Source organism: Oryctolagus cuniculus, chromosome 2, assembly GCF_051225735.1.
Source record: "Oryctolagus cuniculus isolate XC-2025 breed Fujian yellow rabbit chromosome 2, ASM5122573v1, whole genome shotgun sequence".
Taxonomy (NCBI): domain Eukaryota; kingdom Metazoa; phylum Chordata; class Mammalia; order Lagomorpha; family Leporidae; genus Oryctolagus; species Oryctolagus cuniculus.
In genome coordinates, this window is record NC_142868.1 from 198,090,857 (window position 1) to 198,113,231 (window position 22,375).

A 22,375-nucleotide genomic window follows, 5' to 3' on the forward strand; every position below is an offset into this window, starting at 1 on the left:
GGCTTTTGGATAAGCATAGTGGGAATATGTGGTGTTCTTGCCTGAGGGTCACCTAGTTCCCATCTCCTGACCCAGTGATTCTGCAGAGCAAGACTGGCCGTGGGAACTGCTGACACGAAGTGGGGGTGTAAAGTCTCATGCAGCGTCTTAACACAGCTCCTCCAGCTCTCCTGTCCTGGATGGGATCTAGGAGGTTGGCAGGGAGACCTTGGAAACGAGAGCTGTAAAAAGCCTGGATAAGATCTGTACCGAATGCTGGGTGGCTGGAGCCTAGTGTCTGCACGTGGACAGGAGGAAGTTTTCCAGCGAGGCTCTGGGACCCGCCTGGGGTCCAGCAGCAGCAGCTTGGAACCCTGCTGGCTGAAGGGATGTGAGCACCAGCTCTGACCACACAGATGTGCAGACACAGGAGCGGCCTCCACAGTGAGGTTAGAGAAGAAAATCAACCCTGGGAAAGAGACAGTGGAGACCTCAGCTGCTGCGGACAAGGAGGGGAGAGCTCAGCAGATCAAGTCAGAGAGCAGAGCTGGAAGAAAAGGAGCATTAGAGTCCAGAGGTAAGTGTGTTATCCAGTCGCCTCCCATTGTGCCAGACTTAACGAGAAATAAGGAAAGACTCAGTCAGTTGGAACTCTCTAATGGATCCAGGTGTCAAAGCCGCTGTTGTGAATACACAGCAAGATAATGACGACCGCGACTGAGCAGATACGCGGAACCCATACAGAAGCAGGAAGCCCTAGAGCTGAAAAGAACCAGAATTAGAAATTCACTGCATGTGCTTCAGAGTGATTTGTGATGGCCAAAGGAAGAATCGGTCAGCTTAATGATGTGTCCAAGATACTAGCCACCATGAAGAAATGACGTAAAACAGAGCCCTGGAGACCTGAGGAGTGATGTGAAGCGTGCTAGCTGTGAGCGATGGGAGCTCTCAGAGGAGAGGGATCGAGAGAGGGAAGAGTGTTGGAAGGAATGGTGGCTGGGGGCGTCCCATGTTTGATGTCAACCTGCAGATTCAAGCTCAACAAACCTCAGATAGGATAAACACAAACAGGTCTTCACTGAGATACATCGAAGTGGGCAGAGGGTCAGCACAATGCTGATCAGAAGTGGTGGCGGCCCTAGGAAAGTAGGATGACATTCGGAATGCAGAAGGGAAGGTTTTCGACCATGAGTTTTATCCCCACCAAAACTGTCTGTCAAAAACAGTGAAAAGAAAACCTGCTAGAGGACGCCCCTCACGTGGTAACTTGGTTCTGCAGGCGGGAGTGGTAAACACGAAAGACTGTGCATACGTTCTCTGTTCTGAATTCCTGAAGGAATATGTGGCTGTGTAAAGCAGTCGTCGTAGCACTGTGTTGCTGGGATTGGGACATATGTGGACGTCATCATGTGACAGTCATAGCACGGGGGCTGAGGGGAAGACGGAGCTGTGCTGCAGCAGACTTGCTGTGCCTTATGAGAATGAAGTCAGCAATCTGAAGTGGAGTGTGATAAAATAAGGCACATAATAATCAGGAAGGAAGAATGAACAGGAATCAAATAGTACCAAATATCTGTCTGAAATGAAAGAAGGCAATAGAGGAGGAACAGAACCAACCTGAGACATAACCCAAGCAAATAGCAAAATGGCAGGTATAAATCTAACCATATAAATAAACACATTACATGTCAGTCAAAAGAGATTGATAGACTGAATAAAAAAAGATTGAACCATATGTTGCGTCCAAGGGACACTTTTTAGATTGAAAGAAATAACTTAGGTTGAAAGTGAAAGAATGGGAAATACATACACACAGAGAGAGAAAGAGAGAGGGAGGAAGAGAGAGCACTGCTATAGTGGCTACCAAAAAAAAACAAAAACAATAAAACCTGGGATGGGCCAGCACCGGGGTGTAGCGTGTTAAGCTGCTACCTGCAGCACCAGCGTTCCACAGCAGAGCGCTGGCTCCCAGCTCAGCTGCTCTGCTTCCGATCCTGCGCCCTGCTGCTGTGGCTGGGATAGCAGCAGAAGGTGCTCCAAGTCTGGGCCCCTGCACCCACAGGGGAGGCCTGGATGGAGTTCCAGGCTTCAGGCTGGTCCAGCCCCACCCAGTTGACATAGTTATTAATGAAGTGAGCCAGAGGATGCAAGATCTGTCTCTCCCTCTTTTCTCTGTCGCTCTGCCTTTCAGTAAATTAATTTTAAAAATTACCAAAACGAATAAATGAGGTTGTCAAGGCCTCAGGACATAGAGCAGTGTACAGAATGGTTAGGTTGCTCTCTAGTACAAAAATGAAAGTATAAAACAGTTTCATTCACAGTGGCATCTAAAACATGAAGGTACTTAGGAATAAACTGAGTAACAGAATGGCAGGTACGAAACCTAGCTGAGAGACGTTAAAGATGATTGAATGGAGAGGTGTTCTGTATTCATGGTTGAAGGACCTTACATTGTGGAGCTGGTGATGTTCACAAATTGATCTGATTGCATGTAGTAAAACAGAGATTCTAGGAGGATTTTTGGCTAGAGATTGGCAAAGTTTGGCTTGGGTTCTGCTGTAGCTGCACAGCTCTGTCACTGCAGAGTATAGTCAGGGGACAGACGTGCTGTGCTCCAGTAAACTTCTATTGATGTAGGAGCCCTAACAGTCACTGAACCAGACTTGACCCCAGGAAGTAGTTGACCAATCTCTGCATTAGGGTTTTTGGTTTTTTAAAAATTATATCCCCTAAACACAGCTCTGAGTGCTTTCCCTGATCTCAGCTTAAAGCCCAGGCAAGGTGAAAGGCTCATTCTTTTATCTGACTTTTAGCACCTGCAAGTTCCTGGTACTGAAAATGCAGCATTTCTCCTGACTTGAAATAATTCCTGTTAGCAAGATCGTGTGGGGCTCTTGTCTTTGCACAAGACAGACTTCAGGCATGAGACAGAGAGCAGTGGTCAGCAAGGTTGCAAGGTTTATTGGGGACAGGGCGTCCGGCAGACTGGCTGGGGCAGAATCTGGGAGAGTGCCCGGTCACTCAGGGTACATGGTTAAAAGGAGAGAAGTAACACCTGGCAGGCCAGGTGTGCGGCTCAGCAGAGAGCTGAGTGCCGAACTGCACTTGGTCCAGACTGGGGCTTATAAGGGAAAAGGGGCCCAGTTCTCCCATTTCTCTTTTCCCTCCTTGTCCTCCTCCTCCAGGACAAAGGGTTTGCCATGTGTCAATCAGGGAAACTCCCCAGGGGTGGACTGCCCAGTGCTGTCCAGCTGTGGAGCCGCCTGGCCAGGCAGAGGAGCGTCCTGGGTGCAGGGTTCCTGCCTTGGAGGAAGGCTATCAGGGCTTTGCTGCTCCATGTTGTCAGACCACGTAGCCCTTTGTGCTGAGCGGAGGGAGGGCACTCTGCTGGGGCGGGGCAGGCTGAGACACCTGGAGAACTCTCAGGGTTTGAATGCTGGGCTGCTTCTGCGGCTGTGGCAGTCCTGAGACCCCTCTCTCACACACATAGGCTAATTTCTGACTTCCCACCTGACAGTTCCCATGTATTTTAAACATAGGAGTAGATTTCTAATATCCGCCTGAGTTTTCAGTCTGTCTCTTGCGTGCCATGGTAAGAAGATTCTGAAAAAGTGCTTCATTCGCAGTGTTCCAGCTCATCCGTGGTCAGGCGACAGACAGGTTTCAGGAAGTGAGAGGCCACCGCCCGGTGTCCCTGCGTACGTGCAGAGAATGAGTAGCTTCGGCCCACAGGAGACTGCGTGCATGTCTGCCCGTGGAGTGGAAAGGTCGCTGGCAAGGCTCGTCTGAGCTGAAGATGCACGGACACCACGCAGGTGCTCTTAGCAGTCCTGCATCCGTGCGCTGTCTGTACCTGGGGTGCCCCACACTTGGCTCCTGTCTGGCCCTGGCAGCCCCTTTGCCTGCTCTGTGTCTCGTCTTTCACTGGGCTGCAGGGATGCGCATCAAGTCAGTGGAGCTGTCCCCCTTCCCTGAGCAGTGCTGGTGGTGACCAGCCTGTCCCCTCGCTGTCGCTGGAGTCCCAGGGCCCCACCCGCGCACCCACGTGGTGAGAACATGCAGTGTCGCCACACTCCTGAGAGCCAGTGAGTGTCTTACTTTACCAGTCTTCAGGAATTCCACACTCATTGTTGAATGAAAACAAAAGCCGTGTAAATGAGGTCATGCATCCATGAGAACCAAAGAACAGACTTGGGGATTGAGGGAGGGCTTTATTCTTAGAATTGTACCTGTGAAATACATGAAATCTATCTTCTCTGTATTAGTACAAATTTTAAAGAAAAAAAGGAATTAAATCCTGGGACATTCTGAACGAAACCCGTGTTTTGTTCTGAGTATGGTGAGCAGCCACACTTAGTGCTGAGCGCCCTGGCTGTGGCCAGCAGACTAGGGGTGAGGGAGGGTGGAGGGAGAGACACCAGTGGGCTCTGACCGCGAGCCTGCTAGGACGTGCTCCCCGTGGGGATTGTTCAGTCAGGGTGTGTCTTGAAGACTGGGGGTGGCTGTGAGGAATCTGTGAGGGATGAAGATAGATTTGAAGATTCAGTAGGAAAAGAGAATCATCAGTGGATGTTAAAGATGACTTGAGGTGTTTTTGGGCAGAGCAACTGGGTAAAAGCTGGTACTGTTTACCAAGACAGAGGAGACTAGGAAAGGGGTTGTGGGAGGGGTGGGGAAGATCGGGACTTCTCTTCTGGAGAATGGGAAGTTTGAGATGCTCCCTAGGCAACCAAGCAGAGGTGCCGGGTAGTTTGTTGGATTGAGTTTGGACATCAAGAGACAGGTCCAGGCTAGAGAGAGAATACCTAGGAACTGATTTGTAGAGGTGGGTGTTTGCAGTCATGGTACGGGATGAGATCCTCTTGGAAATAAGTGTAAATGGAGAAGAGAAGCTGATTGAACTCCAACCCTTTAGGATGAGAAAGAATCTATTTATAAAAACTTGTTTCCTGGAGCCAGTGCTGTGGCATAGCAGGTAAAGCCGCTGCCTGCAGTGCGGCATCCCATATGGGCACCAATTCAAGACGCGGCTGCTCCACTTCGGATCCAGCTCTCTGCTGTGGCCTGGGAAAGCAGTGGAAGATGGCCCAAGCCATTGAGCCCCTGCACCCCATGGGAGACCTGGAAGAAGCTCCTGGCTCCTGGCTTCAGCCTGGCACAGCGCTAGCCATTACAGCCATTTGAGGAGTAAACCAATGAATGGAAGATCTTTCTGTCTGTCTCTGTACTGTACCTTTCAAATAAATAAAAATAAATCTTAAAAATAAAAAGCACCTCAAAGGCTCTCCCCAGCCACCTTCCATGCAGTCCAACTTGAAAGATACAGATGTTTGTGCTTTTGTATCAGGTGTGCGTTCATTTGCAGATAATAGAGAAAAAAAACCTTCCTAAGAGTCTTGCTGGAGTCAGGTGTGCAGACCCCAGGGGCAGCTCAGCAGCTCCCCAAGGACGAGGTTTCTTCTCTCTCCTGAGCGGTCTTGGCCTGTTTCTAGGGCTGTGCAGTAGAAAAATAATGCAAGCAATAGATACATTCTTAAATGCTCTAATGGTCATAATTTAAAAACCTAAAAAGAAATGTTAATTTCAGTAATATATGTTTAGTCATTGTATTAAAGTATTTCAGATTGTTATCAATAAAAATTATTGAGGTTTTTTTCCCTAAAAAACCTTTTATTTAAGGAATAAAAACTTCATACATTTCATAATTACAACTTTAGGGCCTTGATTCTAACCACTGTACCTGCCCTCCCACCCCTCTTCCTCCTCCCTCTCCTTTTCCCATTCTTATTTTTTAGTAGGATCTATTTCCGGTTAACTTTATATACGTGTGATTAACAATGTTAAGTAAATAGTTTAAAAATAGTATTAAAAAAAAACATTTCTCAGCAGTCGAGAAAAGGGCTATTCAAAGTCTTTGCTTCTTGAAGGGTCAATTTCGCTTCTATAGATTACCTTTCAGGTGCTCTATTAGTTATCACAGGTCAGGGAGAACATATGGTATTTGTCCTTTTGGAACTTGCTTATTTCACTCAGTATTATGTTTTCAATTTTCATCCATTTTGTTGCAATCGACTAGATTCCATTTTTTTTACTACTGTGTGGTATTCCATGGTGTACATATCACATAATTTCTTTGTCTAGTCTTCAGTTGATGGGCATTTATGTTGATTCCATATCTTAGATATTGTGAATAAGTTTGCTTCAGCTATTCGGGGTGTTTCCATATGAATTTCAGCATTTTTTCTATATCTGAGAAGAATGTCCTTGGTATTTTGATTAGTATTTCATTGAATCTGTAATTGAATAGTATTTCATTGAATCTGGTGGTATGGGCATTTTGATGATACTAATTCTTCCAATCCATGAACACGGAAGATTTTTCCATATTTTTATATCTTCTATTTTTTTTTAATGTTTTGTAATTCTCATTGTGTAGAGATCTTTGACATCCTTGTTCAAATTTATTCCAAGGTGTGTGATTTTTTGGTAGCTATTGTGAATGGGATTGATCTTAGCAGTTCTTTCTCAGCTGTGGTGTTGTCTGTGTATACAAAGGCTGTGGATTTTTGTGTGTTGATTTTCTCTCCTGCCACTTTACCAAACTCTTCTATGAGTTCCAGTAGTCTCTTAGTGGAGACTCTAGTTTTTGGTTCCCCTGTATATAGAATCATGTCATCTGCAAATAGGGATAATTTTACTTCCTCCTTCCCAATTTGTATCCTTTTGATTTCTTTTTCTTACCTAAAGCTGTGGCTAAAATGTCCAGGACTGTATTGAATAGCAGTGGTGAGAGTGGGCATCCCTGTCTGGTTCCAGATCTCAGTGGGAATGCTCCCAACTTGCCCTCATCGAGTAGGACGCTGGCCGTGGGTTTGATGTAAATTGCCTTGTGTTGAGGAATGTTCCTTTTATACCTAATTTGCTTAGATTTTTCATCATGAAATGCATTCTCTGTATCTATTGAGATATTCATGTGTTTTTTGTTCTTCAGTTTGTTAGTGTGATGTACTGTGTTGATTGATTTGTGAATGTTGAACCATCTCTGCATACCAAGGATAAATTCAGTCTTGTCCAGGTGAATGATCTGACGCATTGTTGGATCTGATAGGCTAGTATTTTGTTGAGGATTTTTGTGTCTGTGTTCATCAGGGAAATTGGTCTGTAGTTCTCTTCTCTGTTGTGTCTTTTTCAGGTTTAGGAATTAAGGTGATACTGGCTTTGCTGAAAGAATTTGGGAGGATTCCCTCCCTTTCAGTTGTTTTGAATAGCTTGAGAAGAATTGGAGTTAGTTCTTTGAATGTTTGGTAGAATTCAGCAGTGAAGCCATCCAGTCCTGCGTTTTTCTTTGTTGGGAGGGTCTTTATTACTGATGCAATTTCTGTCTTGGTTATGGGTCTGTGTGGGGAGCAACTCGGACTAGACTGTTACTGGAATTAAGACTTATTCTATACATCTGCTCTCCCACAATATGGCGCTGGGAGAGGAGTAAACAGCTTCTACACAGCTGCCTCCAGTTCAACCAATAAACTGTAGGAGTTGATCCTGCTCCTGATTGGAGGAGAGCAGCGTACTCGGCGTGTGGGTAGCAGAGTTGGGATTGGTGGAAGAGGACTATAAAGGAGGAGAGAGACAACATGCACCAGGAACATCTATCTGAAGGAACACCTGTGCAGCCCCCGAGAGAGCCAGCCGGCGGTGTGCCGCTCCCCTGCGGAAGTGGGGAAAGTGGCAGGGGGCCCGCCCCTCCACGGAGGTGGAGGGACGGTAGCCAACCCGGGAAGAACCAGCAGCAAACCCGGGGAGGGCCGAGCAGACAAAAGAACAGCGCAAGGTCTTGTGTCGTTCCTCCACGAAGAGGGGGAGCGACAGGTCTGTTTAGGTTTTCTGTGTCTTCATGGCTCAATTTGGATAGGTTGAATGAGTCCAGGAATCTGTCCATTTCTTCCAGGTTTCCCAATTTGTTTTGGTATACAACTCTTTGTGGTAATTTCTGATGATTCTTTTTATTTCTGTGGTGTCTGTTGTTACATTTCCTTTTTCATCTCTGATTTTACTGATTTGGATCTAAATCCTTTTTTTTGGTAGTTGGGCCAATGGTGTGTCAATTTTGTGGGTTTTTTCCCCCCAAAAAAAACAGCTCTTCATTTTGCTGGTGTTTTGTATAGTTTTTTTGTTTGAGTTTTGTTCACAGGTGCTCTAATTTAGTGTATGTGTTGCAGAAGCGAGCACAATAGGTTCTCTAATTTTAATTATTCCTTTTTTCCTACTAGTTTTGGGTTTGGTTTGCTGTTGTTTTTCTAGGTCTTTGAGATCATTGATAATTTATTTGGTGCCTTTCCAGTTTCTTGATGTAGGTACCAATTGCTATAAACTTTTCTTCTTAACACTGCTTTTGCTGTTCCAGTAAGTTTTCAAACGTTATGTTGTCATCTTCATTCGTTTCCAGAAATTTTTTGATTTCTCTTTCAATTTCAGGAGCGTGTTGTTCAGTCTCCGTGTGTTTGCGTGTGTTCTAGAGATTCCTGAGTTGCTGATTCCCAGCTTCGTTCCGTTGTGATTAGAGAAGATGCATGGCATGATTTTGATGTTTTTGAATTTGCTGACTTGCTTTATGGTCTAGCCATGTGGTCAGTCCTAGAGAACGTTCCATGCAGTGATGAGAAGAATGTGTATTCTGCAACTGTAGGATGGGAAGTTCTCTAGATATCCTTTAGGTCCGTTTGGTCTACAGTGTCAATTAACTGTAGTTTAAAAGCTCTTTGTTTTGATGCTTAGTCTCTTCACTCTGAGATGCATTGTACAGTGTAGCACATCTCTGTTTAGCCACGTTTCAAGAGCTCAGTGAACACATGTGGCAGTCGGGGGTAAGGTGGTAAGTTTAACAGCTGACTAGCTTTTAGGGGAAAAATGTCTGCAGGAACATACAGGCAGCCCTGTGTATCTGTGTTGTATGCTGGACAGATATTATCCTTCTGCTATGCGCTTCCTCATTATTCCTAATTTTCCTGATCTCAAGGTTCATTTATTTTTCTAACTGGCTATCATAATTTTTTTCTTCTATAATTTACTCAGTTTGTCATCCATTTTACCACTTATATTCTTTATCTGTTTCTTATTGATTTGTGGAATTTCTTTATTAGGGATATTAGCCTGATTATATGTTATAAATAGTTTCTGTTACATATTTAATTTTTGTCACATAGAAATTTCTAATGTTCGGTAATGAATGTTAAGAATTCATAATTTTCATCATGCTTCTGAAGATGTCACCACTCCAGATTTTTAGGGCATTCTTGTCTCTCTTACTGTGTGGCCGGTAAAAATACTTTTTTACCTCTGACGTGTGCATAGTTTCATTGGGTTTCTGTACGTGTATGCAGTGTGGATGGGAGACCGGGATGGGAGCTAGTGTTTCCTGAGCCTCACTTCCCTCGTCTGCTTTCCCCCGATTGTGAGTGCCAGCTTTTTAACAACATTTCCCATTGCACAGTGAACTTTTTTTTAACTTTCTTCTGTTCGGTTAGCCTTTTGATCTATTTCTGAAACAAGCTGCATTACTCTGTCATCCGCTGGAGATAAAAGCAAGGCAGGTCTTCCTGGTCATGCGTTTATTTAGTTTCCTAAGACCTTGACCAGCGGCCAGCCAGCTGCCCTTGGGATTTTGGTTGGGATTGTGATGCTAGGTTTAGAAACTATGTTCAGGGCTGGCGCTGCGGCTCACTAGGCTAATCCTCCGCCTTGCAGCGCCGGCACACCGGGTTCTAGTCCCGGTTGCCCCTCTTCCAGGCCAGCTCTCTGCTGTGGCCCGGGAGTGCAGTGGAGGATGGCCCAAGTACTTAGGCCCTGCACCCCATGGGAGACCAGGAGAGGCACCTGGCTCCTGGCTTCAGATCAGCGCGGTGCACCGGCCGCAGCGCGGCAGCCACTGGAGGGTAAACCAATGGCAAAGGAAGACCTTTCTCTCTGTCTCTCTCTCTCACTGTCCACTCTGCCTGTAAAAAAACAAACAAACAAAAAAAACGAAAACTATGTTCAGGATAGAAATGACCGTCAGACTCACTTGGAGCCTCACGTGAGTGCCTGTGAACACTACATGTGTGATGCCACAGCTGCCTGTGAACACTACACATGTGATGCCACAGCTGTCCCCTGCCCCAGCATCGCCGCTTCAGTGCTGAGAAGATCCTGAAGCTTTCAACAAGCTTTGTTCGTTTTAAGGAAGCATCCTTTTTACTGAGAGTTTTATTTGTTAGGTTGAAACATTACTGAGCGTTATTAAATGTCCTTCTGTGGGCCCATTACAGTTGTTTTTTTCCTCTGGTTCATCACTGTGATGGCACATGTTACTAGTCTTCTAAATAGAATCTCACATGTGTCGAACAGAGCCTGCTTGATGGAGGTGTCTTATTCTTTTGAGCTAACATTAGCGTGCTCCTCTTTGCTAAGGGACTGTCCCAGCTGTTGCAAGGTGGCGGAGCGCCTCAAACTCAGTGACGAGACAACAGTTTGTTGTTTTCCGTGGCTCTGTGTGTAGAGGGCTCGGCTGACCCGCTTTGCTTGGGATCTTACGTGAATGCTGTTGAGTGCTGGCGTGGCAGCAGTCGTTTGAGAGGCTGGCCTCCTCACGCAGCTGGCAGTGGGGTTGGCTGCTGGTGGTGAGGTCAGCCAGTGCTGTTGACTGCAGTTTCACTGTGGCCGTGGGGTTCCCACGCACGGTGGTAAGGCTCTGAGGAGGAAAGCCTTCCAAGAGAACCAGGAGGAAGCTGCAAGACGTCTTATGGTCTGGTCTCCAAGTTTCAGGGAGCCATTTCCTGTCGGGGAACTGAGGCTTAGGTCCAGCACAGACTTGAAGGGAGGAGGTTGGATCCCAGCTCCCGGTGTAAACCGCACCGTGTGCAGCAGTGGTGGTTCGTGATGGCCGGGGGCTGTGGGCCCTTCAGCTCGCTCACGTCCTACACAAGAGTGAACTCACTCCTCCCCGAGATCCCCACAGCCTCATCCCATTAGGACAGCGAGCTCGAGCCCATCTTTCCATCCGAGTGACGTCTGGAGTGGACGGTCCTTCCCGGTCTGAGGAACTGGAGAGGCAGGACCTGCCCCTCGCACCTGCAGCATACCTTGGTGAACGGAACAGGAGAGTGAGCAGATGCTTCTGTCCTAAGAGGGCTGGAGCGCAAGGCTCCTGGCAGCCCCTTGCATCAGCCCAGCCCCGTGCCTTGGGTGTCCTCTGTGGCTGTCGCGCCTGCGCTCTCCGAGCTGCCGCCGTCTTCCACGAGAGGTAACGTTGTTGTTGAACAGTGTGCCTCCTGCCGGTGGAAAACTGGGAAATGGGGTAGCTCTTCATCTCCAGCTGAGTCTCCCTTCGTGCCCAGCTGCTGTAACTCCGTTTAAGAGCTGTGTGGGCCGCCCGTGTGTCTAATTATAATTCCCTACACCAGACAGAAACCACCCCCGCAGATCTCTTCAGGTGTCTCTTTCCTCCTTGGCCTGAAATTCAGCGTGTGCTGGGGCGGCTTTCTTGTTTCCAGAGAAAGTGCACGAGACAGAACTCGGGGATGCAGGAAGCTGTGTTCTGCCTGTGAGGCCCCGTCAGGGATGGCCCTGCAGTCTCCCGGAGGCCGTCGGGGCTGCCCTGACTTGTCTGGACCTCGGTTACCTCCAGGACGTGTGCTTGCTTTTTCTGTCTCAAAGTGGGAACACTTTTTACTTTAGCTCATCCCTCTCCACCCAGCCTTGTACCTGTCTGTCTTTTAAGAAACCAGCTGTATTTATCCCCGTTACCGTGGCAGTGCTGCTGCCACTCGGCCCAGGCTGCCTTTCCTCTCACGCTGCTGTCCTGCTGGCCCTGGGTAGTGGCCACCGCCTGCTACCCAGAGTCCTGAATTACAGAGTCGGAGAACAGGCGTTTATTGAGGAAGCAGGTGTGCTCCCTCAGGGGACTGGCCTGGGCTCTGTGCTGTGTCTGGCAGCATTTGGGTTGTTAAATGAAGCACAGGGAATACACGTGATGTCCTGGAATCCAGCGCCACCCTTTCTCACTCCTTATGTGGCCTGGCGTTTCGTCAGGGCGCCCGGCAGGTGTGTTGTTGAGCGTGCTGACGTGTGCCGGTGAATGTCGAATGAGCAGTAGGTCGATCTGGGTCAGCCCTGGCCCACTGCACAGAGAGAGCCTGCTGCAGGCATGAGATCTGTTTACTTGCAGAGCAACAGGAGCCAAGCCCGTGTTCTGCAGGCCTTGAGGTAATGCGAGTGTCCCCAAGAGGCTCAGCTGCTGCTTCTGCCTCTGTCTCATTTCCAGAGACTTCTGGGGCTGCTGCTGTGGCATAGCGGGTTAAGCCACCGCCTGCATTGCTGGCGTCTCACATGGGCTCCGGTTTGAGTCCCAGCTCACTTCCAATCCAACTCCCTGCTCAAGGCCTGGGAGAAGCAGTGAAAGGTGGCCTCAGTGCTTGGCCCCTGCATTCATGCGGGAGACCCAGATCAAGCTCCTGACTCCTGGCTATGGCCTGGCTCAGCCCTGGTTGTTGTTGATCTCTGGGCAGTGAGCCAGCAGATGGGAGATCATTCTCTTTGTAACTCTGACTTTCAAATAAAAAAGTGATTTAGGCCGGCGCTGTGGCTCCCTAGGCTAATCCTCCGCCTGCGGCGCCAGCACACCGCGTTCTAGTCCCAGTTGGGGTGCCGGATTCTGTCCCAATTGCTCCTCTTCCAGTCCAGCTCTGTGCTGTGGCCCGGGAGTGCAGTGGAGGATGGCCCAAGTGCTTGGGCCCTGCACTCCACGGGAGACCAAGAGAAGCACCTGGCTCCTGGCTTCAGATCAGCGCAGTGCGCCGGCCATAGTGGCCATTTGGGGGGGTGAACCAACGGAAAAAGGAAGACCTTTCTCTCTCTCTCTCTCTCTCTCTCTCACTCACTCTCTCACTCACTCTCACTGTCTAACTCTGCCTGTCCAAAAAAAAAAAGTGATTTATTTATTTTCAAATTTATTTATTTGAGAGGTAGAGTTATAGACAGTGAGAGGGAGAGACAGAGAGAAAGGTCTTCTGTCCATTGGTTCACTCCCCAGTTGGCTGCAACGGCTGGAGCTGCGCCAGTCCGAAGCCAGGAGCCAGGAGCTTCCTCCTGGACTCCCATGTGGGTGCAGGGGCCCAGGGACTTGGGCCATCTTCTGCTGCCTTCCCAGGCCAGAGAGCCGGATTGGAAGAGCAGCAGCCAGGACATGAACTGGCGCCCACATGGGATGCCGGCACTGCAGGCAGAGGATTAACCCACTGTGCCACGGTGCCTGATATTTATCTATTTTTTATAAAGACCCCTTCTGCTTCTGCATCCACCTGCTCCCAGGGCTCTGTTTAGGTGGTTATTACAGGAACACCTCATTTTGAGTAACAGTTCTGTACATCAAAATCTAGTGGTCTAAAAGAAATATTAATGCTATTTTGCTCATGATCTTGTGGGTCGGGAGCTCAGGAGGGGTTCCACGCATGGGCCTCTCTTCATTATGGTGTCAGCCTCTTCCGCCACACATCCAAGGGGCTCCCCTTGGCTTTTTCCTTAAATTTCTTCCCTAATTGGAGAAGATAATGAATATTCAGCCACAACTTCTGTTTGTTTTGGTTTTGTATTTTATTCATCCCTCTGGAATTGTTTTAGGGTGAGGGGAAGGCGTAGTCCTCTCTGCCACTGGAATTGTTAACTGCATCCATGCCATAACCTGCACTGCAGCCTTTGCCCTACGCAGTCGCTGGGATCTAGACTCGCCTGTTCCTGTGTGAAGCATTTCCCCTGTGCTGCGTGTTTAATTGTTGTAACTGTGTCCCACGCTTCTCAGTTACGTGAAACTCACCAAGTCTTCCTTCCCATAGCGTGTGAGTGCCCCCCAACCCCGCCAAAGATGTGTGGTTTAGATGTTGAGGACAAGCTCTTAAAGTTCTTTCAAGAATGTGCTTTAATTTCTATCTTGGCCAAATATTTTTGAGCTAAGTTTGTTCTCTGGAAAAGAGCAGTAAGTGAAGAACGACACGGCCGTCCCGGCTGTGTGGTCGTGGCCCCTTGTGAATGGGTGCGAGGGTGTCCTTCAGAAGGAGGGCGGCGACGTTGGTGACTCAGCGCGTTTCCCCCCGAACGTGGCATCCAGGAGAGCGAGGCAGGTCCCGGCAGAGTTTTCACATCTGGTCCCTAACGGCCGCTGGGGAGTGGACAGAGTAGCGCTTGATTTCTGAACCATACCAGTTTGTTAATAAATTACCTTGAAATGTACTCTAGCAAATGAAGCTTTTATTTTCACTAATCTAGTTTATTTTTGTTTTACAGATATTGTTTTGTGTTTGCTTTGGGATACCTCACAGTGTGCCAAATTACTAGAGTCTATATCTTTGATTATGGACAATATTCGGCTGATTTTTCAGGGTAAGATTCAAACCTTGCTTCAGTAGCCGTTTTTATCTTTCCTAATGTGGTGGTTGAAGGACAAGCTACAGCTGCATTTAGTAGCTCCAGTGAAAAGCTGTTACTGAACACTTTAGCTGCAAAGTCCTGTATGAATCTAGAACTTTTCTTCTTGTGCGTAGTCTTCAGTAATACTCTGTGTCACAAGAATACGCTGTGCTTGAACGTTGTCTTACATGAAATGTCAGATACACAGCATGAGCCTTTCCCCGGGCATCCTGGCACTGACACCTGGGGAGGGGCTGGCCCGCGGAGCTTGCATCCTTCCTCTCTTGTTCTCTGTTCCTTTGTCAGTCATTCGCCAGCTTCCACGTGCAGGATCTGCCCGCTGTGCTGCTGCCTAGCACCCAGGGGCCGTGCCGGGGTCCAGAGGCCCTCAGGCTGCTTTCTCTGGATTTCCTGGGGAAGAGTCTCCCACCTGGGTTTTACTTACTTCTGTGGATCTGTGCACTTCCTTAACTTCAGCATCAGTGAAAATAGCTTCTGGCGTTTGTTCCTTTAAAGGTGGTTTATTGCCTCCCTGGCCCTGGGGGGTTCTCATTGTCTTGTAACAAAACTAATTAAATGTCTATTAAAACAAAAAGTGCAGGGTAAGCCTTTGTGGACCAGGCCGCTCCCATCCTCATCAGGGACATCTGGCAGCACCTGGGGACCAGGCAGGGAAGGGGAAGAAGCTACTGTTTGCCTCCTTGTGGCGGACCCGGCACACCGCCACTAAACAGGGTGCGGAAGAGCTGCTTTTGTGTCAGTTCTGAGTCAGCGGGGCGGCACAAGTGAGCAGTAAATCCAACTTAAGGAGAAGTAAAGTGGGAAAAGGTGAATCCGTCAATCATGATATCTCAGGAACAGGTATTCCACGGTAGGAACAGAACAGAGTTGCATAAGCTCCGAAGACACACTCCCAAGAAATGAGATGTAGAAGATGAAATCTTTTTCTCCCTAATGAGATGAAAGTGGATTTTATCACACAGATTACAACAGTAGAGTTGGATGAAGGAAGATTCCATTCAGAACAAGCGACCAGGCCAAACAAAACAAATTCAGTCCACTTGAAAAATACAGACCAGTCGATCATGTTAGCAGTGAGTTCAGGGTTGAGCAGTGCACCTGGGATGTGGAAGACCTGATGCCAGCCGGCCCACTTGCGGATGGCGTTCTTGACTGTGGAGTGAGCAGACCCCGCATGTGTCCGCCCCCGCGAATGTCTGCATGAAGGTGAGGGGTAGCCCAGGTCTCGTGTCGTCGTCGTAGTTGTAGGGAAGTTGGGAACTGGTTATGCAGACCTGGGGGAGTTGTGTTGGCGAAGCTGACCCTCCTCAAGCAGCAGCCATAGCGGTCTTGTTTGTCCTGCACCCTTAGTGCTCACCTAGCACACAGCGGCACTGAGCACCGCGGAGTCAGTGATGACACTGCAGCACAGAAGGTGAAAACAGTGAGGAGCGCTGGCGGCAGGCAGTGGGCAGTGCAGGCAGAGGTGCTGTGTAGGAGAAGGCCTGGGGCCAGCGCTGTGGGGTAGCGGGTAAAGCCACCGCCTGCAGTGCCGGCATCCCATGTGGGCGCAGGTTCGAGTCTTGGCTGCTCCACTTCCGATCCAGCTCTCTGCTGTGGCCTGGGAAAGCATTGGAAGCTGGCCCAAGTGCTTGGGCTCCTGCACCTGTGTGGAAGACCCAGAAGAAGCTCCTGGCTTCTCCTTGGAACAGCTCTGGCCATTGTAGCTGGTTGGGGAGTGAACCAGGAGATGGAAGACCTCTCCCTCTCTCTCCCTCTCTCTCCCTCTCTCTCCCTCTCTCTCCCTCTCTCTCCCTCTCTCTCCCTCTCTCTCCCTCTCTCTCCCTCTCTCTCCCTCTCCTCTCTCTGTGTAACTCTGACTTTCAAGTAAATAAATAAACCTTAAAAAAAAAGGAGGCCTTCATCAGGGACCTGGTAACGAGTAGACGCAGAGTTGCGTGAGCTTGAGGGACTGGTGTGGCAGGACGAGGGTGAAGGCTCGCTCTTCGTGCAGTGGGCACAGCGGAGGGGAGAGCTGTCTTCCTCAGTTTTTGGGCAGCGGCCCTGGAGCGCAGCCCCTACTTGATGCTGGCATCAGTGCACAACGTCTGGTGTGAAGGGACTCACCTGTGCTGAGCTGCCCCAGTGCTGGCCACAGCTGGGAGCATGATGTGCTCTTGCCAGCGAGTCGACACGCAGCCTCTTTGGTGTGGGATACGTTTGCTTGCCCATGACATTGAAAGCATTCGTAGATTGTCTGGTTCCAGATAACTGTCATGTTTTCCCTGGTTGTGGTATATGAACAACATTGACATTTTGAAGTTTGATTATCTTTACAGCCCTTGTCTCTCCTGTTGAGAAACAGTGTCTTTTTCTTCTATTTGTTGAATTCTTAGTGTAGGGTTAAGCTTATGATCATGAAGTAAACGGAAAGTATGTCACTAAAAATTAAAAACTAAGAAAGGGAGGAGGAGGGAGGTGGGTATGTGGGCAGGAAGGAGGGGAGGGTGGGAAGTGTCACTGTGCCCCTGAATCTTACATATGAAATACATGAAATTTGTTCACCTTCTATAAATTTTTAAAAATGTAGGAAAAGTTCATAGAAAATGGACTAAAAACAGACACAAGCTGACTGGATGAAAGGGGCTATCCTCTCCGTAGAAGTTTCTGTCTGTGGAAAGGTTGAACAGCTGCTGGAGTTGTTAGCACCCAGAATAGCCTCAGCAAATCCATGCAAGAGGTGGAGGTTCCTGTGTTCCAGCAGTCTCCGTTGGAGAATGCGTTAGAAAAGGAATGCTGGTTTCGAGAGCAATCGAAACTACGAAACTATGAGATGCTAGGGACGCGCATGAAAGAAAGGCAGGCCGGGCTCTGGGACGCGGAGCAGCCAGGGTGAGGGGGGAGTGGGACGCGGAGCAGCCAGGGTGAGTGGGGAGTGGGACGCGGAGCAGCCAGGGTGAGGGGGGAGTGGGACGCGGAGCAGCCAGGGTGAGGGGGGAGTGGGACGCGGAGCAGCCAGGGTGAGGGGGGAGTGGGACGCGGAGCAGCCAGGGTGAGGGGGGAGCAAGCCCAGCGCTGTGAAGATGCCGATTTCCAGCGAGTCAACCTTCAGCGTGACGTCGACAGGGTGGGGTCTTGGAGGACATTGATAACCTCATTGGAGGTGGGGTCTTGGAGGACATTGATAACCTCATTGGAGGTGGGGTCTTGGAGGACATTGATAACCTCATTGGAAAACCTGCCAGAGACTGATGCTTGAGGGCTGTGAACATGATGCGGACGGGCACTGCTGCTATAAGGCAGGAGTCACGAAGTGTTGTGAGACTGAGATAGGAACGCGCCTGGAGAGCACCTTGGGTGTCCAGGTGACAGACGGCTGCAGAAAGCCTGGCTCATTCCTCAATAAATGTCCTGGGTTGGGGCCGGCACTGTGGCGTAGCAGGTAAAGCCACCACCTGTGATGCCGGCGTTCCTTATGGATGCCAGTTCTAGTCCTGGCGGCTCCCCTTCTAATCCAGCTCTCTGCTGTGGCCTGGGAAAGCAGTAGGAGGTGGCCCAAGTCCTTGGGCCCCTGCACCCACATGGGAGACCTGGAAGAAGCTCCTGGTTCCTGGCTTCGGATCAGCCCAGCTCCGGCCATGACAGCCATTTGGGAAGTGAACCAGTGGATAGAAGACCTATTCCCCTCCCACCTCTGCTGTAACTCTACCTTTCAAATAAATAAATCTTAAAATAAAAAATGCCCTGGGCCGTTTGGAAAGGAAAAAGAAGGTGGGCCCTGGCCTTGGGTGTAGATGAGGAGGTGGTAGTTGGGCGTGAGGACGGATTTTCTGGCAGAATACCCCGGTAATCCGTGCAGACTGAAATATGCTGAAGGGATCGCTTAGTGGGTCACCAAAGAAAGATACATGTGATATAGTCTTGTATTCAAATTAGTGTTGTGGGGCTAACTAGACAGTGTGGGGCTAACTAGACAGTGTCAGTGCTCAGTGGATCTGTCACTGCCATAACTCACCTGGTCCTTAGCTGAGGTGGTTGAGCACGGGCTGTGCACCCTGCTGGGTGCTCAGGGGCCGTGGGTGGCCGTTGTTCAGGCCTGAGAAGGCATGGACCACTTGGTCCCAAAGCCGCAGGTGTGGTGGTGGTTTCCCTCTCTCCTCCCTGGGAAGGCTCACTGAAGCGCAGAGTCTAAATTTGGAAACCTTTTGTGTTCTGTGCTTTGAGTCAGGAGCGCCCCTTGCTGCTCTCTACAATCCTGCACTTCCATTGTGCCCAGAGTGTGCTAGGAACTGGCCGATGCCAGTTACACAGCTGCCTGCAAGCCTGCTCCTTCCCTTTATCGCTGGCCGCCCCGTGGGAGTGTCTCCCAGCCCCTGACCTACATGTGGTTACAGGAAACATTCTCTCTGGCCAGTGCCGGTGTGGTTCAGGTTACCATGAGTAAACAGAGCCGGATCTGTTGGATCTGTTCGTGACTTGTCCGTTCCCCGCCCTGCTGGCCCCTCCCCTGAGGTTATGTGTGTCCAGAAAGCAGGGTGGTGGGAGGCTGATCCCTCACAGGCTGCACAGTTGGTGGCAGCCTGGGGAGCCCCCTGCCCAGCTGCCGTCCTCAGTGCTGGGAACTCCTCCCAGCTGTGTGTCTAGGTCCCAGGCCTTTGAGGGTTTCCCCCAGCTCTGTCAGTTTGAAGCTGTCCTTGTCTCTGTCCAAGTGCCTCTCAATACCTCACTGGGCACGTACTCTTTCTTTTTTTATTTTTATTTTTATTTATTTATTTATTTATTTATTTATTTATTTATTGGACAGGCAGAGTGGACAGTGAGAGAGAGAGACAGAGAGAAAGGTCTTCCTTTGCTGTTGGTTCACCCTCCAATGGCCGCCGCGGCCGGTGCACTGCGGCCAGCGCACCGCGCTGATCTGATGGCAGGAGCCAGGTACTTATCCTGGTCTCCCATGGGGTGCAGGGCCCAAGCACTTGGGCCATCCTCCACTGCACTCCCTGGCCTGGAAGAGGGACAACCGGGACGGAGCCCGGCGCCCCGACCGGGACTAGAACCTGGTGTGCCGGCGCCGCTAGGCGGAGGATTAGCCTACTGAGCCGCGGCGCCAGCCCACATACTGTTTCTTAGCCTCCTTTGCATGCCCCAGGACCCCCAGCACACGCCTGAAACCAGGGACAGGCTGAGCCCCGCGTGCACTGTGGTTTTTGCTGTATACACACACGTGGCAGATGCTCACTGTAGCTGTAAGGGCCCTGTCCCAGCTGTTGCAGCCATTTGGGGAGTGGTCCTCCGGATGGAAGACCTTTCTCTCTATCTCTCCCTCTCTCTGTCTGTAACTCTTGCCTCTCAAATAAATAAAATCTTTAAAAAAAAAAAAAAAAGGCTTCCGGCATGAAGGGCAGCGGTGCGGGGGGGAGGGGAGTTGTGCTGAGTCTTCAGCGTGGAAGCAATAGGATTAGGCAGTGCACACAGCCTGGAGTCCTTCAAGGTCCTTGGCTCCTTGCCAGCCCATAGCTACCTGAGAGCTGTGTCAAGCTCTTTGCTGCAATCCCCTTGAAGCTCCTGCGTCAGCCAGCTCCCAGCCAGACCTCACTACTCCCTGCAGAGGCCTCCGGCCCCAGCCTCCCGTTCCCTGTCCGCAGCTTCTGCTCCGTCCCCTCCCTGGCTGCTGTGAGAGCTCAGGGATCCACTCATCTGTCACTGAGAGTTTGACGTGTTCCCTCAGGGTCTCTGTGTGACATCTTTGTCTTCTGTCCTGTTCTGTGTTCACCGCTCCCTGGCGACAGCGGGGACCAGAGGCACAAGAACTGCCCCCCATTCAAAACCAGAGGGCAAGGGCCAGCACTGTGGCATCCCTTGTAAAGCCACCTGTGATGCCAACATCCCATGTGGGCGTCAGTTCGAATCCCAGCTGCTCCACTTCCAATCCAGCTCCTTGCTAATGTGCCTAGGAAAGCGGTGGAGAGTGGCCCAAGTGCTTGGACCCCTGCACCCATGAGGGAGACCTGGGAAGAGCTTCTAGCTCCTGGCTTTGACCTGGCCCAGTACTGACTGTTGTGACCATTTGGAGAGTAAACCAGCAGATGGAAGATCTCTGGTCTCCCTCTCTGTCTGTAACTCTGCCTTTCAAATAAATAGATAAATAAATATTTTTTTAAAAGGAACTGAAAGGCATGCATGGGGGCTGAAGATCGGCAGTAAAAGAACCAGAAAGCGAAGACCGTTGTCAATCAGCCGGCCCTAGAAAGCTGCCCGGGAGGCAGGTTCCGAAGGCTCAGACGTGGGTACGGCATGCCCGTGCTCAGAGCAGCTGAGGTTTCTTGTGACCAGAGGATCTGATGGTAGTGGAGGGCGGCAGCTGCTCGCACGCGTGGGCCAGGGTGGACAGAGGACAGAGGGAGGAAGACCTTGCGAGCAGAGTAGCTGGTCCTGGCGGCAGGCTCAGAGGTTCCCTGTGTTTAGTATCTTACTGAGCTCCTATCTCGTGCGCGTCACTAGGCACGGGGCGGCAGTGCTGGCGAGACTGTTAGGCTGCCGGCCTCCCTCAGTTGTTGAGACCCCTGCAAATGAGGAAGCAAACAGGAAGCGGGTGAAGAGGAGGATGTGGAAGCCAGAGATGGAGTTGTCCGGTGCCTCTGGTGCACGGCACTGAAGAGGGAGCCAGCACTGGCAGGGAGCTTGGTCTGCACGGGGACCTCTCTGACGCCGGGCGTGCTCGGCCTGTTGCCACCTGGCTTCCATTCCCTCAGGGAGCGGGCGCGGGCGGTGGACAGCTGCCGCCACCCTCCTGCAGCCTGCTCACTGTCCCAGGTCCTGCACCCGTCCCACCGGGAGAGTTGCCAGGGTGCGAGGGCGCGGGCTGCACTCTGAAGGGGCACACGTCCGTGATTCTGTGTGGCCCTGAACCACTTAATGTGGCACTAAGTTCAGTTCACAGCTGTTTCATCCGCTGTGGCTTTAAGAATTGTGTTTTACAGTGACCTGAGAGTTAGACTTCAGAACTGAGGGGGGCTTCGTTAGTGCTGGGCTAACCTGTGAAGGGGTAGGCAAGGTGAGGGCAGGGCCTGGGCTCCCTGAGAAACGGGCATTCCTGGGCATTTTACAGCGCTCGGCTTGCCGCGCCAGCCAGCGAGTGCCCGGGCTTGGTTGCCTGAGGAGGCGTTTCCTGGCAGCGAGGGCAGTGTGAGAAGTGACTTTGGGAGTCCCTGGTTTGAGTTGCCTCCCTGGCAGCTGCACAGCCCGACCTTCTGGTGCCTACCCCCCTCCCCACCCCAGTTCTGAGGGCCCCTGGGATGTGTGATGCCCTGAGCTGTCTGACCTGATGCTCGTGCTTGACTTGCTGGTTTGGTGAATGAGTGACTTAGGAGTAAACTACTAACGGATAAAAAATGACCCGGTGGTCTTTCCTGTCCGAGTTTCCTATTCAGTTCAGTAATTCTAAAATACAGGGAAATGGTGACATTTTCTTCCTCCTTAAAGTAGGCGTGACTGTGCTGCAGGTGGCTGCCTGAGGGTCCTGAACCCTGGAGCTCTCAGATGCGTTGGTTGCTTTTCTTCCTCCCCTGTTTCCCTCACTGTCTGTTCTCCGCCTCTCACATTTGTCATGCAAATGCCTTACTTTTCTGCTGGGTCCTGTTTCCCAGGCAACTTGCTTTTCCCCTTCACTTTCGGCCCTGAGGCCAAAGGCAGTGAGCCCTGTGGTCCCTGTCTGGCCCCAGAGAGCCCGCCCTGTGCTTCCAGCCTCTGGGCCTTGTTAGAGGATGCGTGAGAAGAAGGGGTGGGGCTGGCTCGCTGCTGCACAGGAGATGTAGTTAGGGGTTAGAGTGCTTTTTCTTTGGCTGTTTTTGTTTTTTCAAAGCAAGGCAAGGGCGCAGTATCCGCAGCATTGAGCTACTCTTTGCCAGACATCTTAGGATTTGGGGCGTGTGTCTGGTGCGGTGCTTGGGTTGCAGCTTGGAAA

The 22,375-nt window shown here is 50.3% G+C and overlaps 1 protein-coding gene across 17 annotated transcripts in view; it reads left to right on the forward strand.

Moving 5' to 3' along the window:
- The window catches only part of MBOAT2 (membrane bound glycerophospholipid O-acyltransferase 2), a 123,594-nt gene that overhangs the window by 70,057 nt on the left and 31,162 nt on the right, over nt 1–22,375 (forward strand). For 11 of the 17 annotated variants that reach the window (XR_016230648.1, XR_016230650.1, XR_016230651.1 and 8 more), the window contains one exon: nt 14,293–14,388. The exons of 4 other annotated variants lie outside the window; for them this stretch is intronic. Coding sequence is in view for 8 of the 13 variants with exons in the window: in XM_051833321.3 (XP_051689281.3) it covers nt 14,293–14,388 (96 nt within the window). In the remaining 5 variants the exon portion in view is untranslated. Of the gene's footprint in view, nt 1–7,599; nt 7,811–14,292; nt 14,389–22,375 lie in introns of those variants that run through there. 2 more of the 17 variants (XM_089327848.1, XM_089327849.1) reach the window with 2 other exon arrangements.